Here is a 19,637-nt window from a genome sequence, read left to right on the forward strand (position 1 = left end):
CTAATTAGGGATCGATTAAAAAATTTCTTCCGACCGCGCGGGCCAATTGTGCTTTTCACCGAAGTATAATCGAGGCCAACTTCTTTCGAAATGGCCCCAAAGGTACAACGATAGGGTGGAGGGGGGGTTACAGGGAGAGGGGTGTACTTGAGGGCATATTTTTCACGCGAGCTAAGAGCAAAATGCTTTCGAGTCCATTGGATGCATTATATGTATATATGTATGGGATCGATGTTGGAACATTTTTCATATCGATAAAACGTCATGTAGCTCCATTATTATCGTCACCGTCATCATCATCGTTATTATTATCATTATTATTATTATTATTATTCCCACGTATATATAGGATCGGGTTATTGGAAAGGGATGGGGTGGGCCACGCAGTTTATCAGAGATCATCCATCACTCGCGGGTTAATCCGTCTTTTAAAGCTTTTTCTCTCGCATCACCGGCAGCATATATACATGTATATACCAGCCCCATAGTGGCAGTATATAGTACGTGTGTATGTAGCAGACAGCCATGATCTCGACCGGCCCCCCTCCCCCTATATACCCGCCCCAATCTCTTTTTACTTCACCCACACCCCTATGTGTGCGTGTGTATACCATACCTTCCGTTCCCAGTGGACGCATCGGTGAAATATCGCGCGCTCGCGCACAAACACCTCAGGCATCGTCCTTGCCTTTTTTTTTTTTTTTTTTCTTGTTTTTTTCTTGTTTTTTACCCCCCGCTGTGCTCTATGTAAAATATTCTCTTTAACCCAATGCCTGTCCTTTAAGGGTAACGTTTGAATCGGCTATCCTTCCCTCCCTTACACTTTTCATTTTCTCCCCCTTCCGATTTTTAAAACGATAACTTCTCCACTTACTTAAACTGTTTGTTTGCCCACCCACACATATATACAATGTATATACAACCATACGCACGTTATATCATATCCCAAGTATACAAAAGTACAGTTTGCCGTTGACTCGAGAGCTCTTTCTCTTTTTGCCAAAACGTAAATTTCGACTCGCTCGGATTCCCTCGTCCGCCCGCCTGCATCCCTCCGTACATTTTTGTTTTCCAAACTAAATAAATGTACACGGATATTATACACGCGTTTAACTCAAGGGGGCAGGGGAGGGAGTAGCTCACTACGACACGTAGGGCGCCCCAAAGTTGTACATTTTACGAACTTTGCGAGCCTGCAGAGTGCCAGGGGCAGTGGAATGGAATGAAATAAAGTGCCCCCCCCCCATAGCCCGTATAACATGTACTTAAAATCTCGTCGTTACGTGATTGAGTGCACTGATATACATTTTGTACGTGCACGCGGGGTGCGATGAAAAAACGGAATGATGGCCGGTGTAATAAAACGTCGAGTGAAAGCTGTACGTGTAAATGTTATATATATATATAGGTAATGAAAGGAAAGAAAAATTAAAGTAGGGCTCAGAGTGAAATTGATAACAGTAAGGTGCGCGTGCGGTTCGAGAGAGTATATAATTCATGCGGTACGCGTTAAAAGAAAACCAAGGGTGGTTGGGTGTGCGAGCGAGCGGACGAAATATCAGTCACTGCCATAATATATAGCGACAGATCGTGTATGCAAATGAAAACCGGGCTATGTGTATATAATAATTTATGGTATACGCGAGGACGACGCACGAGCACCCAAATCTAACTTTGGAGCAAGTATGGAATAAGAATGAGACAAAAGGAGGAGGTTGAAGCGCGCGAGAGAAAGGTATAGAATATTGGTTTTTTTTCGTAATGGCTAAGAGAAATGTGTATACGTATAATTTTACAAGGGGGGATACCTGTATGATACCCCACATGTATAAGAATATAGAAAAATATTATATACAAAGTGATGGAATTCGTACATACAAACGTGTGATGTGCAACGGAGTCGGGGATCCGATTGGCTGAGCGTAGGGGAGGAAAGCTCTCAAGGTCAGCGGAGCAACGCAAAAATCTACACCTGCATAAATATATAAGTATATACAAGTATACATGTATACATATATTTAAACAGGTACAGGTACAAAATTGTATACGAGGGTGTACGGTACATCATACACGTAACAGCGAAGAGGAAGGGTGGCGGAGGGTGGGGGGGGGTCAGGTGAGCAGCGCCAGAGAGTAGAAACTAGAAGGGCGTTGGGGGAGGGGGTAGGACAAAGCGTATCACGCGCGTGTAATAAATATAAGCCGGCGACAGCGCGGAGCTTGCGAAACCACCCCTTGATTCCTGCTCTCCGCTGTCGCGCACCAGCCCTATACACGGCTCTCTCTCTCGTCCACCCTCACCCCCGCCGCCATATTGATCGGCATCCCCTCCACGCGCTGCCCTCTCTGTAACCTCCCTCCCACCCTTGCTTGCTCTTCCACTTTTCGTTTTCCCTCTCTTCTTTGCTCTCCACCCCACCCCCCTTAGCTACCCTCCGACAATGCGACGTTGCCGGCTCTGCGTGATGCCATCCCTTTCTCTACCGTAGCTGAAAGTTCTCTCTCTCTCTCTCTCTCTCTCTCTCTCCCTTTCTTTCCCCCAATTTCGTGCGTACACGGCAGTGGCGGGACCCTCCGTTATTCGCGGGTTCCTCGCTGCAGCCTCTCAGGACTCTCGAGTGCGCGTATACCCAAACTAGCGGATATACTCACCCCGCGGTAGGATATATATGCAGGTACAATAGACGATGTAGGCGAGCTTGGGAAACCGATATGCCTAGCGCCGATGCGCTCCAATTAATGCCGTATCTCGGGCGTGCTTTTGTCTCGAGCTTTCGAAACGTATATATACACACACGTGCATACCTGGCATCATCGGGATCAGTGCTTCGTCGGAGGAAGAACAAGGGGCGCGCACAAAGTGTTGTACTTGTTGTGTTGTATGTATGTATGTATGTATATGTATAAAATACACTGCACGTACAGAGCGAGTCGTGAAATCACTCCGGGCCTCCGAAGCTTGGCAACCGAGCGTTTTGATAACTCATCGTCCTGCCTCCGACACGTGCGCCCATACGCGCAGTTTGCATCTATTTCACCCTACATTTCATCCACCACCACAAGTTTTACGTGTATATGTATGTACACACGCACGCGTATAAATATATCGCCTGATGCAGGCTGCCGAGCGCATTATCTCTTTTTATATATATATATATATATATATATATATATATTGCTCGCGTATGCGCGATTTTACATATCCTCCGCCCCCCCTGCCCTTTCTGCCCGCCTACAATTGTGCACTTGTCGTTGTGTATAACTTAAGCGTTGACTTTGCCACTTTTTTTTTCTCTTTTTTCTCTACAGAAATTACCCACGCAGGGGGTGGTAGAAACGACGACGAGCTTTTTCACGGTTGAATCAGTTCTATTTGTTTTCCTTTCGAGTGAATAGGTATACGTACAGATCGCGAATCCTTCACGACGGGGTATTTCATTCAGATTGGCGAGTCAAGTGCGAGGGAAAGACCGTGAAAATCCATTTGTACCGATGCGACTCCAAAGTTGTTAAAAACTTTCAAAGAGTCGGGGACGACTTGGATGTTCGATTGTACGATGCGGGGGTGGTGGTCGCAGGTGGGATTGAAATAAAAGGGCGCACGTACGAGGCGCAGAGAGCGCTCCCATTATATTTCTCGTACACAATGTGACGTAGGAGTCGGAGATTCGAAGAAACGGCAAAAAGGAGGAAGGAGACGTGACTTTTTTTTGTTCGTGGCAAAGGCGAAAGGTCCTCTGAACCATGGGAGGAGGGGGACGTTTCACGCTCGGGGAAAATTGAATGAACAGAGATGGCTTGATTAAACTGTTTGCCCTGCTTCGCTCGCCGAGAGAGCTTGGTTTTCCGGGCCAAGGGAGCCGCACAAAGCCAGCTCTTTCCCCACCCCCCCCCCTTGGCGCGTCCACCCGAGAGCCGCGTGTTTTTCGCGAATTAGCGCACGTTGTGTATTTTTGGGGCTCACGGACCTGGTTTTTTTTGCACCCCACCTTGTTTCGGCCCTCGCTATGCGGCCGTCTAGAAAACAAACATTTTTTTTTTTGTTCCCTTTGTCATTTGCGAGATGGAGGAACTTGTTTAATCTTCACCGCTCGTACATCATTAAGCTGCTGCTGGATTCGAAAGTAGTCGAGTAATAATCGAATCGGTGTCAATAATTCACGGACCTCCCGAGCGCGCTTTGAAAAATTCAACCGTCGCCCAAGCGCCGAGCGCGAATTATTCAAGCCCCGGATTTTTATCGTGTCCTTTTTTTTTTTTTTTTTTTTTTTTTTTTTTTTTCTTTTTTGAGAGAGAAAAACGTCATCTCTGCTGAGAAGAAGACGAAAAGAGGGAGAAAAGGGGACAATTTGAGCTCGAATGGTTGAAAGCTTTTATAATAGCCTAAAAATAACGCGCTACGTGTATATATATAATACAAGCCCCACTGCCGAGTCCGAGGAATAATTGAGCGAAAAGCCCGGTCTCTGTATAAATACGAAATTTCGCGGGATAACGCGAGCGAGAGGGAGGAAAAGCGACGAGCAACACACACACACAATAATAGCATTTGCGCGAGCGGTGGAAGCAAAAGCTATTGAATTCGTTGTGGGGGGGGGGGTAAAAATCATTCCGTCGGTCTTCTTTTCGTTTTTTTTTTTTTTTTCCCGTTTCTTTCTTTTCTCGGGCGCTCTTCCAAGTTCGGCATTGGCGCGCGATCCCGGGCACAGATGGCAGTGCGCATCCGAGCAACACAAAAGAGAGCCCCGAACATTGCGAATTGTTTGCCGATACGGTTGCAAGCACTTAGGTATATATATACACACATGCAACATAACAACGAACGAAACTGTGCGTGCGAGGGAGAAGGGACAGCTTGTCTTTGTTCCCCAAAGGAAGAAAAGTGCTCGACGGTATAGGTAGGTATGTCCTGATTTTCGACACGTTACGTTTTCCATCACCTGCAAAATATAAAGGTACAGCACTTTCAATCAACATCTCTCGATAGGTATATATATAATAATAAACACACTTCTTCCTCCTTCACTCCGTCATACACTACACGCTTCATTTCCCACGATTTATATTGAAAATATGTGCATCACCCGAGCGTGACGATTTTTGTTATTCTCTCACGTCCAACTCAACGTCTTTGAAACAGAGAGGGAGAGTGGAGTGGGTGATATTGTTCTGAAAAATTGAACAATACCCGCGGCGTTAATGATGCGTGTAGACACACCAAAGGGGGAAGAAAAGATCAGCAAACGCTTAGTTTGAGGTTCGAAGCAGTTAGCCACGCAGAGGTTTGGAAAGAAAAAAGACACAAAGGAAGAACAGAGAGTAGTTAAGTATACTTATAGGGAACGGACGGATGAGAAGAAAAAGAAGAGAGAGCGCGCGTTTGCGGCCGAGGAGGGACGTATAATATATACATACGTGTACAGGCGCACCACCTGTTAACTCGCTGCTACACACGCATATGGAGGGTGAGCACCGAGGGGGGGGGGTGAACGTGTACACACACAGAGTGCAAGTAGGGTGCAACATATGTAACATGTATGTTTGGTATATGTATACTGTACTGTATATACATGTATATAGGGGTGAAAGAGACATCGGCCCGCAAGTAGGCATAATTAATCGTGACTTCCCCTCTATACTCCAGAGGGTATAGTTTGTTGGAGGGGGGCGCCTCTGTCGTCGTTTCGGGGGTAAGTACCTACCCTTGCATGAAGCTGTACAGGTAAGGAAAAAAAAAAAAAAAAAAAAAAACGAAAACGAAAAAAAGAAAATACACGAGTGGAAGGGGGAGAAAGGAAAAAAGACAATCGTGTCGAGTGGAGGTTGCAAGCTCGCGAGGGGACGTGGCGACTCGTGGCCTCGTTATACAGATACACAAACACACACACACACACATAGAGGGAGAAACAGAGAGAGGGAAGACGAAAAGCTCTCTCTCCCCACCCCCCGTAAGTATACTCGACCACAAATACCGCACTACCGTGACACCGCAGCAGCAACGACGGTACAGTGGCCCTATCCAACCCACGTAAAATGTACACGGGTGTGTGTGCATATATATATATAATATACATGGCGAGGGGGAGGTAGAAGTAGAGAGTAACACTGCAGGGTCGTCGTAAATATAATACACGCGAAAACCGGGACTTGTGGCAGCTCTTAACAACGGATATGTGCTGCAATGATGCGTAAGTATATACACGCCTATACACACGTCACCCCTGCACCTCTATCCTACGAACGTAGTAAAACGTGTACACGAAGGAGGGGGTGAAGGTGGAGGTGGATGTGTATATATATGTACACCCGAGATGTGTATATATACATGTGGATCGCCGCCTATACTACGCACTCGATGACGCGCGAGCAAGCGTCATCGAAGAAGAGAGAGGGAGAGAGAACGTGAGCGCGGAAGCGTAACGCCGATCGATCGGCTCCTCCGCCACCCCGCTCATACGAGACGCACTACGTGTACACGGTTATATAGGTATCTATACCATCGTCGTCGTCGTCGACGTTGCTACTCGCGGGGGGGGTGGGTGAGAGAGATCGGGAGAGAGAGAGAGAGAGAGAAGGGGGTTAATATGCAGTTCTGCCAGTATGGTAGTTGTACTACCACGGCTGCAACAACGATGACGCTGCGCCGAAGATGGATGCTTTGAGCACGGAGGTATATATGTGTATAGCAGGTGGCAGCATCCGCGTCGGAGGGCAAACAAACTGAGCCTCAGCACTTCTCCTCCTTCTCCTCCTTCTCCTCCTCGTGGACGACGCGCGTGGCCGCATAATAATCGCATGCAGATGTTGTGCTTGCACGCCCTACCAAACTACCACCACCACTATCCTCGCTGCTTGCTCTCCCTACCTATACCTCCCTCTTCTTACTATGCATGCAAATAGACCTGCACCGCCACTCTACGCATACGTATATGTGTGTATACATATGATGGGACAGTATAGCACGAGCTCATTAAGTGGCTTCTCAAATCTTTGCACGCGGCTGATGATTGTTGAAGATGCTGTTATATATTTTTATATGTATACGTTTAGGATAGTGCATCCCCCGAGCTAATACGAGTGTATTCATTATTGTGTTAGTCGCAAATAATCGGGAGTCAAAATGCAGATATTTTTACTTCGTGATATTATACCCCTCGCCTGTGCTCAACGCGCACCTGTCAGTTGTGTACTATATTACCAAGAGGTATCCATACATCCTAAGGAGATTTTATGCAACTATACGTGAGTACTTACATAATATATTATAGGGGACGCGTTAATATAAATGAAGCGAAGCGGATGAAAAACTTTTTCCCGCGAGTATATGAAAGATACTCCTCCTCCTTGTCATCATCTTCTTCTTCTTCTTTTTTTTATTAATACTCTCTAAAAAACATCTCGCTGATGCCAAGTGACCATCCCACGTGCGTATAACTATAGATCTTATGATGTAATATTGTTTTACAGGATCTAATATAGACAATGGAGTATGGCATCATCTGTCCCACCCTAGAGCTTTTTTTTCCGTCACCCAATTTTTGACCGACTTTTTTTCAGGCTTACGTGCACAAGTATAGGGTACGGACAACCACTACTCCGATCGATACGTAACCGTTACTCGTATGAATCTTACAAATATACACATTTTTACGCGTGTATTTGTACATAATATTCCCTTGCATATACATAGCTCAAAACTTGTACAACACAATATCATCATATGCGTACATCAAGACTATTTCCTCCGCATATTACGAGCTTATACTTGATTAAATATTTTTATACAGAAATCGATGTTATTTTGTTTGTTTTAATAATATATATATAAGGTCTCGGATATTTTTAACTATGAATGTGTGTAGGTATAGGTATACGAAACAAATAGAAAATCCAAGTGTTTGCCGTGCATGTGTACACCTATATATATACAGGGTATATACGTGCCGTAACTACTACTACCATCATCATCGTAAAAAACCTAAACGTTTCCTAATCGATTTCCTATACATCGAGTAGTGTATGTAGGTATATTTTATATCCGCATGTATCCGATGCATCGAACGGTGAGGAAATGGGAGAAAATAAGGCAAGTATAACGTGATATATATAACAGCATGCACAGTGGGTGTATATATGTATAGGAGCATACAGGCATCGATGCGAAGGGTTGAAGAGAAGGTGAGGGAAGGGGGAGGGGTTTAGTTTATCCCGTGCGCGCATCAGCTCGCGCGCTTTAATCCGCTGCACGATAAAGCCCCTCAAGTGCGCCCTGATATGCCCATGTACATGTATATCGTTATGCGTCCAGTAGACGCTTAGAAGGTGAGGGTGGGTGCAATTTTTTGTTGTTGTTGTTGTTGTTGTTGTTGTTGTTGTTATTGTTATCCACACTTGAGTGTGCAGCGTATGCCTTGTATCGCATCGCATGAGAAATGCGCTTTCTTCGAGCTGACGAGCAGGTGCCCCAACACCCTCACCTTCGTTTTTCTCTTCAACTTGCGTTATAATTGCCCCTTCGAGCAGAAAGTAAGAGTATATAATGCATTTGTTATATACGTGTACCAAGTGTAGGAAAGGAAAGGGTTGTTTCGAAATTTTTTTGTAAGGAGCAACTATCTTGGAAACTGTCTTCGCGATAAAAGGGAAGAAAATTACGTGGACTCATCGAGAAAGTGTAAAATCTTACGTGCATCTAAGCACAAAGAAGTTGTTGTTGTTGTTGTTTCCTTACTGCAAAATTATTACTATATTTTTTTGTCACGTGCGGTCCAACTAGATAACTATAGTTTCAAAATAACTACTCATGTCGATTTGAATGCACATCTGTACACTAAACTTACCCTCGATTGAAAATGCTCAACTAATTCCTAGATGTGGACAAGGCATGGACGTCAATGACCGTGACGAATCTTTTACATCACCTAAATTTCAAATTAAGGATTAGAAAAAAAAGGTGCAACGATGAATTTGATCATTGTAGACTTCGAAGTGCTCCAATTTAAGTGCCCAAGAGCTGATGTACCACGTAGAATTTTAAATTTTCAATATTCGTGTCTACTATAAATCGCCTACCAAGAAACATTTCTTGGTCTTACAAAAGCTCAAGAAAAGATTCCCCTGCATCGATAAATTTTGGATGTAAAAACGCAAAAGTATTAAAAAAAACCCATGTAATTTATCCATATCTACATCGCTGAAAGTGAGATTTCCAAAATGATATATAAGTTATGAAGAAAAAAAAAGAAAAATTTCATTGTACATGGCAGAAATAAAAGAGCCACGTTTTTTAACGGTTGGTTGTAAATTTAAAAACTCGGCGTCAAGCAATCTGGATTTTTTTTATTTGGTAGTTAATTTGCAGCAGTAAACAATGATTCGTTTGAATAAGGGTTGAATACACGGCATTTACCATTTGAGAATTATTGTAGTTAGCAACGTTTTCCTGAAACTTTTAATTTCTTTAATTATCACAGCAAAAACATCGCGGTATGAAAAACAACAACGACAAAAACAGTGAGAATCAGTAAAAAAAAAAAAAGTCAAGGGCTGTTTATATACATCGTCCAAGTTTCAAAGATTTTCAATCCCTGCCGTGACACTTTGAAATTTAGTTTTAACTCGAGACAAAAAACATCCTCAACTTTTTTCGACTCATCTAATTAACAAAAAGAACAATATCATTCTTCTTCTCGTTTATTAGTTTCAAACATTTTTTTTTTTTTTTTTTTCCAGGGAAGGGTATTGGGGACACCGTAAAACTTTGCCATTTTATATCTGATTATTCAAAGACCGATAGTACATTTCTCCGTCCCCTTCGGTGGGCCACCGCCAACACCTAAGCCGGCTCAGTCGGTAAAGTTACCGAGAATTATAAATATTGGTACGGCAGAGTGGATGATTTAAGGGAGGGATCTTTCCACGAGCCCAAAAGTATAGCCGGGGCGCCTCGAGACGATCAATGCGCCTGCAAGTGTTCCTCAGCAGGACGGATGGCCGAGTCGTCTTACGGGACGGGGGTAAGGGGGCACGGAGAAGGAGGGGAGAAGGGAAAAATAAGGAAAAAGAAACGCCGGATTAGGATCAACACCCTCCGCGCCAAAGTGGCAGGGGTAGCCCGTGAAAGCCACTTTTTGCGGTGTACGGGAATAAAGAAATATACGGTCAAAAAATATACACCTATTCCATCGAAAAGTCGTACTAACCAGTGAGACGACCTCGATTCACTTAAATCTTCGCAAGAGTTCAAAGACCGACGGTCGTGTTCGTTTTAAGATCTTCCTCGACAGTAATTACAAGCTTGCCTGTTTTGATCATTATACGCTCCATACTTTCATTTCGACGCAATATCTCGTGATGAAAAAAAAAAAGAAAAAAAGTCAAATATCTTTGTACCATTATTTTAGTCTGGTAATGCTGGTAGGAGGAGCCAGAGAAACGCCGCTCGATACATTGATTGGAAAAGGTTCGCTTCTGTATGAGTAATGGTAACCATCGCCCCAAATAGATGGCTGATTCATCCCCCTTATATTTAGCTTGTAAAATGAATTCTATACCTCGACAATACTATAGCCGAGGTTCATGCACAAAATCGAGAAAAGTTGTGGATTAAAAGACAAACCAAACAAGAAGATTATTTTTATGTAAGGGCATCGAAAAATTTATAAAATAAAATAAATTAAACATCAACTTGATACAGTATAGCATGAATTTGTGAAAAGGATGAGTGTGACAATCGTACTTTCACTTGGGTAACAAGTAAATTTCATCAATAACCCCTTACACGAAAAAGTTTAGATTTTTACGTAAATTCAGTGACTTGTCTCTTCAAACTCCAAAGTGTTGGTACTGTGATTCTATTTACAATATGAAGAAAGTTTCAGAGACCCGAAAAGCTTCTTTGAACCATAAAATTGGTCTCACAGGGAAAGTTGCACCGGCGTGTGTCGCAAATCCGCACGAAACTTTGGGATTTGTTTCCGTGTGCCATAACGAGGCTCCAACACTCCACTGTTCCAAACTTATACGTATCGATTGTACCTAAGCGTTCGGGCATCGGCTACTGAAATAAAATTAGACCGTCCGAGCCAGGCTTGAATAAAAAACTGAGATAAAATTCCCTTTCGATACACGTAGTTTCAGGTGTGAAAATTTTGAATTTCAATTCTTCGACTACGAACTTTCGAATGGGAACTGTAAATCGTGTGAAGAAAATTTTTTCCATTTCGTGTATGTATACGATAACGTGGCTTCTTCCTAGTTCCAGCGCGGGGTTGCACGTTTATAACTTTTAGTTTGATCCGAGACCTGCTTTCCTGACATATCATGCAAAGTCCATGGTTTTACACTGAGAGAAAAAAATAACAAAAAATTACAGAGAAATTCCAGCAAAAATTACCATTCCGCACAGTAAATCGGATACAAGCTGGCAAAAAAGGAAAAAATTATTATTTTTAATAGTAAAAATTGCCACGTTGATAAAACAGTAAACCTTAAAAGGATCGGTTTATGAATTTTACTTTCCAGCATAGAAATTTTTAACTGTTAAAACAATCATTTTTACTGCTGAAAATGATAACGTTTCCCTTTTTTGCCGACTTGCATCCGATTTACTGTGCGGGGTGGTAATTTTTTCTGAATTATTATTATTATTTTCTCCCAGTGTATACCATCTACAGCGTTGTCCCAATTACACTGGAAAAAAAAATTAGATTTGTCTATAGCAATCAGCTACACCTTTTTGGCACGATTTTGATAAAGTTTTTTTTTTCCCTTTCAAACACCGGTACATTATCTAATTATATATAATTAAAGGTACCGATCGACTCGTGAAACAATATTTATCGATAACTGGTCATTTTTCTACGTAAAACCCTGCACTACTCTACGGATGTATATACACTATAGGGATAGTTCAACCTACATCTAATATATATTTGTATACAATAAGCAACAAAAAAAAAAAAAAAGGTAAGTATCCCGTATCGGAAAACTGTTCCGATGGAATTTCAGTTTCTGCGCAGTAAAGTTCCTCCGTGTACTGCAAATAAAAAGAGAGAAGAAGAAGAAGAAGGAGAAAAAAAAATAAAATACACGAAGGGGCGTAAAAGCGGAGATTTTTCTCCCCCAAGCGTCGGCGATACTGTGTCGCTCCGTTGTGCCGCGATGCGCGAGATTCGAGGTCGAGAGACGATTTCCTCTTGTACTCAATTTGAAGTCACTGAAAGCCCGATTGTAAGATACGTACCTACACACACACACACACACACACGTGCGCGGCCCTCCGTTCCTCAACACACAATGGAAAACATCAATCAATTGTTCGACTTACGGTGTTCACGGAACACGATATCGATCGAGCATACACCCGCCCACACATATGTAACCGCACGATGAAAGGGAACTTGGCTTTCGGATAAGGGCTGCGGTACAGTGCGCTATTCAAACCTCCCTCCGTATCAAAGACACCGGGCCATTCAAGTACCTCCATTCGTTAAAAGATACACTGGAATCCATGAGTTTCCCGTTCACTCTAAACCTGGGGAATTACATATCTGTACCAACAGGTACGCCAAAACGTCCTCAAAAGGAACCAAATCAAGCAAAAAGGACTATTGCATCGTTTTAACGATACCCATACATTTCTTTTTTTTTTTTTTTTTTTTTTTTTTTTTTTTTGCCAGATTTCCTTAACTCCCGCGTATAGGTACATCCAATTGTACTAATATGCAAGTTAAAGCCTCCCCTGCAAACCAGATAACTTCAGATCGTCTTCAAACTTTGCAATCCGGCACTGTATGTGCTCTTAAAACTGTTCCGTTTGCTCCCCGGAAGTTACAACAGTTTGCGCAAATTATTTTGTAATTCATCAAAATTACGAAATCCATATTCAGTGCGGGAGTGAAAACGAGAGATTGTTCCGAATCCGCGTGACATAATCACTCGTTACGGGGACGAGCTTTTAATTACAAGGCTCCCGGCTTATCTCCGCGCACGTGTATACGGCCCAACACATACACACATATTTGAGTGTACACGCCTCCTCTAAGTGTACGTATTAGGGTTGCTCGCCGAAAATTCCAAACTAGAACTTTCCGAGGCCTGCTTTTACGTTAAAAGCTTCGCATTACACACTCGCGCCTGGTACTTACCTTAATTCTTTTTTTTTTTTTTTTTTTTTTTTTCTGCCGCGCCCGAGCTTTTTCCACGTATAAACCAGAAGAAGAAACGCCAAAACGCGACTGCGGACTTGAAGTTGGAGCATTAAAAAAAAGAAAAAAAAAAAAAGTTTCTAAATCCCCCCTCGGCCGTATAACCCCGTTGGAAGAGCGCTGCCGTGAATAAACGCGGATAATTACGCCGTAATGGCGCTAACTTTACACGCGGGGTCCGGCTTACGATGAACCGGGACTTGTGCCTTGGCGAGTAAGTAATTTACTTAAGTATAATACGGCATGAAAGATGATATCGATCTGTTGTCGTTGCCGGTCTGTACCTCAAACAATTGGATTAATCTAACTTGATTATGTGTAATAATGAGGGGGGGGGGAAAAAAAAACGAGTATTGACTCTCAAGATACAAACACACTCAATATCCGTCCGAGCTGCGTGTTTTTATTACACAGGAGCGTAATGTTTCAACATGCCTCAACTCGTGTTGATTGGTTGATTCACTCGAGAACAACAAATAGATTAGTTTAAAAAGAAAAAAATGGTTTTATGGATTCACCATACGCCACGGGTCGTACATTTTGTTAATGGAAGAAAGAATTTTTTTCAAAACAAGCTTTTTTTCATTAATTCGATTATTACGTACTTTCCAAGTTTATTTTTATTAAAATTATCCCAAAGTTACAGGATTCCTTGTGCAAATCAGTGCAAAATGTGTTATTATCTAGTTCTTATTACTTAGTTTGTAGGTAAAAAAGAAAGTGTCAACGCGATTTCTAGCGGTTGATCATGAAAATATTGGCATTTCTGTCACTTGAGCATTTTAAGGAGTAACAAGACGATATTGCAGTAGGTGTAGCTAAAAAAATTACCGTTGGAGACGCAAATTAGATCATGTTAACAGTCAATCTCAATCATTTTTTGTTATCAAAAGTATAACGACACAGAAAAGAAATGTACAATATAAAAAAGATGTACTGTACAAGTTTTTTTATCTTCCCATAAATTTTAATTTTAAATAGAATGCAATTCCAAATTCTTGATTTACGGACTTTATATAAAAAAAAAAAAAATATTTATTTTATTCGCAAAATGAAACTTTGGACCTAAACTAATTTACGAAAGCTCATAATATATTCAGAACAAGAGTGTAACGACGCCTCGGGGAGAGACTTGGCTATCTCAATTTTCTTGGGAATAAAGCGCTACCTTAAAAAACCTGTTTTAGCAGTTTGAAAACGCTAGCATTGGACAATGTAATTACAGTCTTTATGGGATGTATTTTATGCTATTCTAATTTTTAAGATAATTCTTATCAAAAATCTAGATGGTATACTTATCAAACTCAAATTTGAGATTAGTACTCTTTTTTTTTTTTTTCACCCAGATAACCATAAAATAGTTACTCCAAACAAGTCCTTTCCCATTTTACGAAACCTCTTAGTACACTCAAATGTCGTACAAGTAGATACTAAGGTGTCTGTTCGTTCCTAAATTGGATTTTTTCTCATTCACCTCCCCAATTTTCCATATTGTTTCGCAGTAACCTAAAATCAAGGTTTTTACCTCGAAAATCCCTAATTTTATAAAATAACTAGTCCTCTATGGCAAATCCTACTGAATTTCGAATAAACTTTGATTGTATGATTTTTGTAAAATAAAGTTACTTGTAGCAGCCGCCGTCGGCCAGTGAACCTCATCGTTTCCATAATTTTACGAGTTGAGGTAAAGTGTAGCAACGGTCCTCCTTACCACCAACTCGCACAGTAGACATGGAATAATCTCATACAGTTTTTAATTATATATATAAAAAAAAAAAAGATAAAATCCAATTTCATTGAAAATAAATAGTTTTATGGTGTAAAGTCATATTTTAGATAGTTGCTGGCACTCCAATGTAAGTAATAACGTGTCAATTGCACAATCGTTGGTATGAATTAACAACTAAATATGTTTACTTTACCTTTCGCGTGCCCATCATGTCTACACAGGGAATTCTATTGCACTGTAACAAAAAACAAAAAAAGAATGTTTTTAGTTTTATTGAAAATACTCGAAAAAGCGTTACAATAATTGTTTTTTCTTAATAATAAAGAAAGAAAATCTATTGCAATATTCCAATAGCAATCGACGCAATAGTCAAACGTAGGCTTTGACATCGAAGTTTACCAAATCTTCAAATGTCTATACTTGGACGTTCCAGCACTACTATTACGTCGATCTTAATTTACACCGGTGAATAATGAAGCTCGAGCTCTTAGCCCGATGGCTTTAAATTTACAAGTACATTGTGCACGTCGGATATGTATCCTATAATACGCGTCGATCCAAAGGGTAGATGGGTCTTGCAAAATGTACATGTATCGATTCGCGTTAGGATGAAAAAACGCGGGCGCGAATCCTCGGGAAAAACATTTTCGCGAACAAATCGCTTTTGATGAATTGCGCGAGCGGTGGATACGTATACATGTATATACACACATGAGGTGCAATCGCGAAAACAGATATCGAAAGGGACACGGCTCCGCTGTTATAGTCCCTCCAATCCGACAAGCAATTTCAAATTCAATCGATTCGGATGCAGCATATGCATTTATGCGTGAAGTAAATTGGGAAGCGCTGCACAGCGACGAGGGAAGTTGGATTCGCGAACAACTTTATGACGAATTTCGCGTACGTTCGCGCAACGCGTCGATATTTCAAAGTCGAAGGGCCATTATTTAAATGACATTATTAACATTCTGATTTACGCGCTATTGGACCCACGCAGGATCCCGTATATATATATATTTTTTCCATCTCCATCGTAAACGTAAAAAAAAAAAAGCTCCCATGTGGATTATGTACACCCTCGTATGGTATAATGTAGGGAGGTTCAATTAAACTCGCGCGGTAAATTAAACACACAGGGGCATGAATGAACGCGTGTGAGGTGGAATATTAAATTTAAGGGGCAGCAAGAGCGCGATCAAAGAAAATAAGGGTCGTGGAGACGCGATAGCCAGCGGATGGTTTTACGGGCGTTTGACTACAAATTTGCAGCATATATGATAAACGGCACATGCCATCGAGCCGAGTCGAAGAAGGGTCTCGATGTGGAACGCATGACAGCAGCAGTTAAAGTTGCAAAATGAGGGTAGGAAGGAAAAAAAGAAAAAGAAAGGGGTAGGTGGTGGGAAGAGCTCGCGTGGCGTTTTGTTTTTCTTCCGCGCAAATGCGCTTCGAGCGCTCCGGGGCTTGGAAAAGCGCGCACACGTACACGTTGTGTGTATACCCAGTTAAGTCAGGCAAGGGAGAAGTTAGGAGGAGGAGGCGGATTGGAAGTTTAGTGCCGTGTATACGACGGAAGAGACAGGCAAGCACACACGCGATGCACACCAGCAAAGCACTCAAGCTCTTTTAGCTCTCCGTTTATCTGTTAGCGGAAAGTACAGACAGCAAAGCTGATGTTGCTGTTGCTGCCACTGCCCGGGTATACACATACCTATAGTATAGAGCGAGTGGCTGGCAAAACGGCAGGTAAAGAGCAACCGAGAGAGAGAGAGAGAGAAAACACAACTGTAATATACGTACATACATACGGAGTGGACTCGAGGGTTGGGATAAAGTATACTTATACCAGGTGCTGCTGTGTGTAGGTACATATACACACACCCCCCATACGTGAAAGTCGAGTTGGTTCCTTTTTTTTTTTTTTTTCTGTGCCACTGCTGGGTTTGCAAAATTAAAGCCGTATGCTGCTGCTACTGCTGCTTTTCCTCGGAATTACTATGCTAAAGTTTATACGTTTGTTTGGTATATGGTACATGCACGAGAGTCTCCGAGCTTGCAGCTTCGAGGAAAATCCAATGTAAACGTAAATCGCCGTACCCGTCGCTCTCTCGTGCTTTTGAGCCTGTGTGTGTGTGTGTGTATAGGTGTATATGTGTGCAGGGTTGGCTGTTGCACGCGTCAGACACTTTTATGTTTTTTTTTTTTTTTTTTTTTTTTTTTTTTGCAGTGTCTACACGAGATAGAGACGCGGAAGGGAGTTTTGATGGCGTTGTTGCTTTGGTGCATTACCTCTATATCTGCAGTACAGCTCTGTTATACAATATACATATGTTCCGAGGAAATCGGTACAATTTGCCTTGTGACCATTACAGTCTTTCTTTCTTTCTTTCTTAAGTAGTTCGTTCGTTTGTTTGTTTTTTTCCAAGAATAACTTGGTGGTGATTGGAGGGTATAGGTACATATACACATTTTGCGAGAAAAACTCGTTCATGGCATTAGAGGATACACAGGTACGCGCTTGTCAAACAATGTATAATAGTACATGGGTATACGGAAATGAGAAAGGAAGTGCAGCTAGAGCAGCTGTAGTTCCAATATTCATGTATACACACTAATTTCCCGCTCGTCCCGCGAAACAACTTTTTATTTTCTCCTTTTCTTTATCCGCGACAAATAATTCATTTTTATAAAAGTTTACGGGATAAAAACACACGAATCTCTTGCTAACGAATGCTCGCGCTATCAATCCCACGCGCACCTGTACTACGGTTTATCCCCCTTAGAATTTGGAAAGCCATTAGACCAAAAAGCTTGTAATATTGACACGTTTACTGTACTAAATGGAATCGAAGCGGAATTAACAGCTATAAACTCGATCCCGCGACAGCAGTTGGTATGGGAAAAGGGAGGGAGGGATCCGAGCTCTCGTGGCTTTTATCGGCCGAGCAGCGCGGAACAGAGCTTGCGATCGATCAGCCGCGAGCGTTAGCTGCCAAATGTTTCACGCCTCGACGGACCGACCTTTTATTTTCGAGTCATTAAACTTTCACTGGTGCCCCCCCGTGTCGTATGCGTGCGCGTGTACACGGCGAGCTTGCACCGAGATAAGAAAAAAAAGCTTACCATACAAATATATGTATAATGTTGTAATGGGTACACCGCATAAGCGCGGGAACGAAAAGGATATAAATATATACATGTGTATAGGAAAGAGAGGCTCCCACCTTGTCGTCTCGCCTGGCACGGCTGTCCTGTCGCCTGAGCAGCCCCGGCTCCTCTTCGTCCACGTAGACGAGGTTCCTGATCAGGCCGTTGAAGCGCGGCTCGAACATGACGCTCGGCAGCGCCAGCAACGTCAACTTGGTGCTGTACCAGCCGGGCATGGCCCCGACGTAGACGTCCGAGTTGCCGGGCAAGTGCCCGAACTCGTACTCGGTGCCCCGCGAGCTCGAGCTCGCCTCCTGGCCGTCCAGCACCAGGGTTGTGTTCTCCCGGTCGCGTTCAATGAGCACCTTGTGCCAAGCGCCATCGCCGAGCTCCCTACCGAGGCTCAACAGCTGGGCCCCCCCGCCGAGGTTGTAGCGCAAACGTAGCGCCCCCTCGACGAGTTTCAACTCGAAAAAGTCATTGTTGCCCCCGTCGTCGGTGTAGAACAGCAATCCGTTGCCCTGCTTCGTCTTGAACTCGAACTCGAGGCTCCCGTTGAGGCCCGCGCTCCAACGGGGAAACTGCGCGTAGCTCGCCGCGCTCGTCCCGTCCAGCAGAAGACAACCGCACAGCTCGGCCAACAACAGCACCGCCACCGCCAGCCCCTGCACCACCATCATCGGCGCACCCGTTCGTCTCCTCCTCATCATCTCCGCACTCGTTTGCATCGGGTTGCGAAACACCATGAATACAACATACACACCTCGTACTTGTATATACGCGTATCGAGTGCCGGCCGCCGCTGTTTCTTCAGCAGGAGCGGCACATGCCTCTCGCAAGTGTCGCCCGCTAGGTTATTATTATTATTCTTCCCTGCCGGTGCTCCTCCTCCTCCTCCTCCTCCTGGCCGCGTTGGCTACGGCGATCGATGACGCGACCGCCTCGGGCCATCTTCCCCGAGTACAACCGAGTACGTGTCGATGTTGCCGCAGCAGTTTGGCCCGTGCGCGCACTGTCCCCTGCAGCAGCTGCCCCCCGACAATAACACTCCGATTGAACTCGCTCGCGGTTGTAACACGCTCTCGGCGCGATCCAGCGACGGCAGTGCAGTAACGCGACAACCTCCCCTCCTCGCGTACAGCAGCAGCAGTAGCAGCGTATCCACACAACCCAACACCAGGCACTGGGACGATGCCAGTATAGTACCCACGTATACTACCAACCAAACTGCTGGAAGGGGGGGTGGGGGTGGGGAAAAACTCGCGCAGACGCTTTACCGACGACCCCCCTCGAGCCATCCCCTATATAATACCCGTTCTCTCGTGTTCTCCTTTTGATAGCTCTCCTCCACCTTTATCCGCTGGTTGATGCGGGGGGGTGTGTATCGCGCGGGTGTATACATGTACGGCACACCTGCGGCAATATCACTCGCGGCCCGGTGCTTTCGGGAAAAATCTCAAACAGAGGAGCAGAGACACCTACTTCCCGGAGCTTCTCTGTATACCCGAGCGAGCGATACATCGCAAAAACAATCATCCCCCTGTTATAGG

At 43.4% G+C, this 19,637-nt stretch overlaps 1 protein-coding gene across 1 annotated transcript in view; it reads right to left on the bottom strand.

Moving 5' to 3' along the window:
* The window catches only part of Nrx-1 (neurexin 1), a 62,444-nt gene extending 43,503 nt beyond the window's left edge, over window positions 1–18,941 (bottom strand). Inside the window, exons 1-2 of the mRNA XM_089591760.1 lie at window positions 18,165–18,941; window positions 15,131–15,172 (exon numbers count right to left, since the gene is read on the bottom strand). Coding sequence (XP_089447886.1) covers window positions 15,131–15,172; window positions 18,165–18,833 — 711 coding nt within the window. The 5' untranslated portion in view covers window positions 18,834–18,941. The remainder of the gene's footprint in view (window positions 1–15,130; window positions 15,173–18,164) is intronic.
* Window positions 18,942–19,637: the final 696 nt, after the last annotated feature.

This window comes from Copidosoma floridanum, unplaced genomic scaffold (assembly GCF_036245765.1).
Source record: "Copidosoma floridanum isolate Cflo_tuat_1 unplaced genomic scaffold, Cflo_Japanese_pri ptg000013l, whole genome shotgun sequence".
Lineage (NCBI taxonomy): Eukaryota > Metazoa > Arthropoda > Insecta > Hymenoptera > Encyrtidae > Copidosoma > Copidosoma floridanum.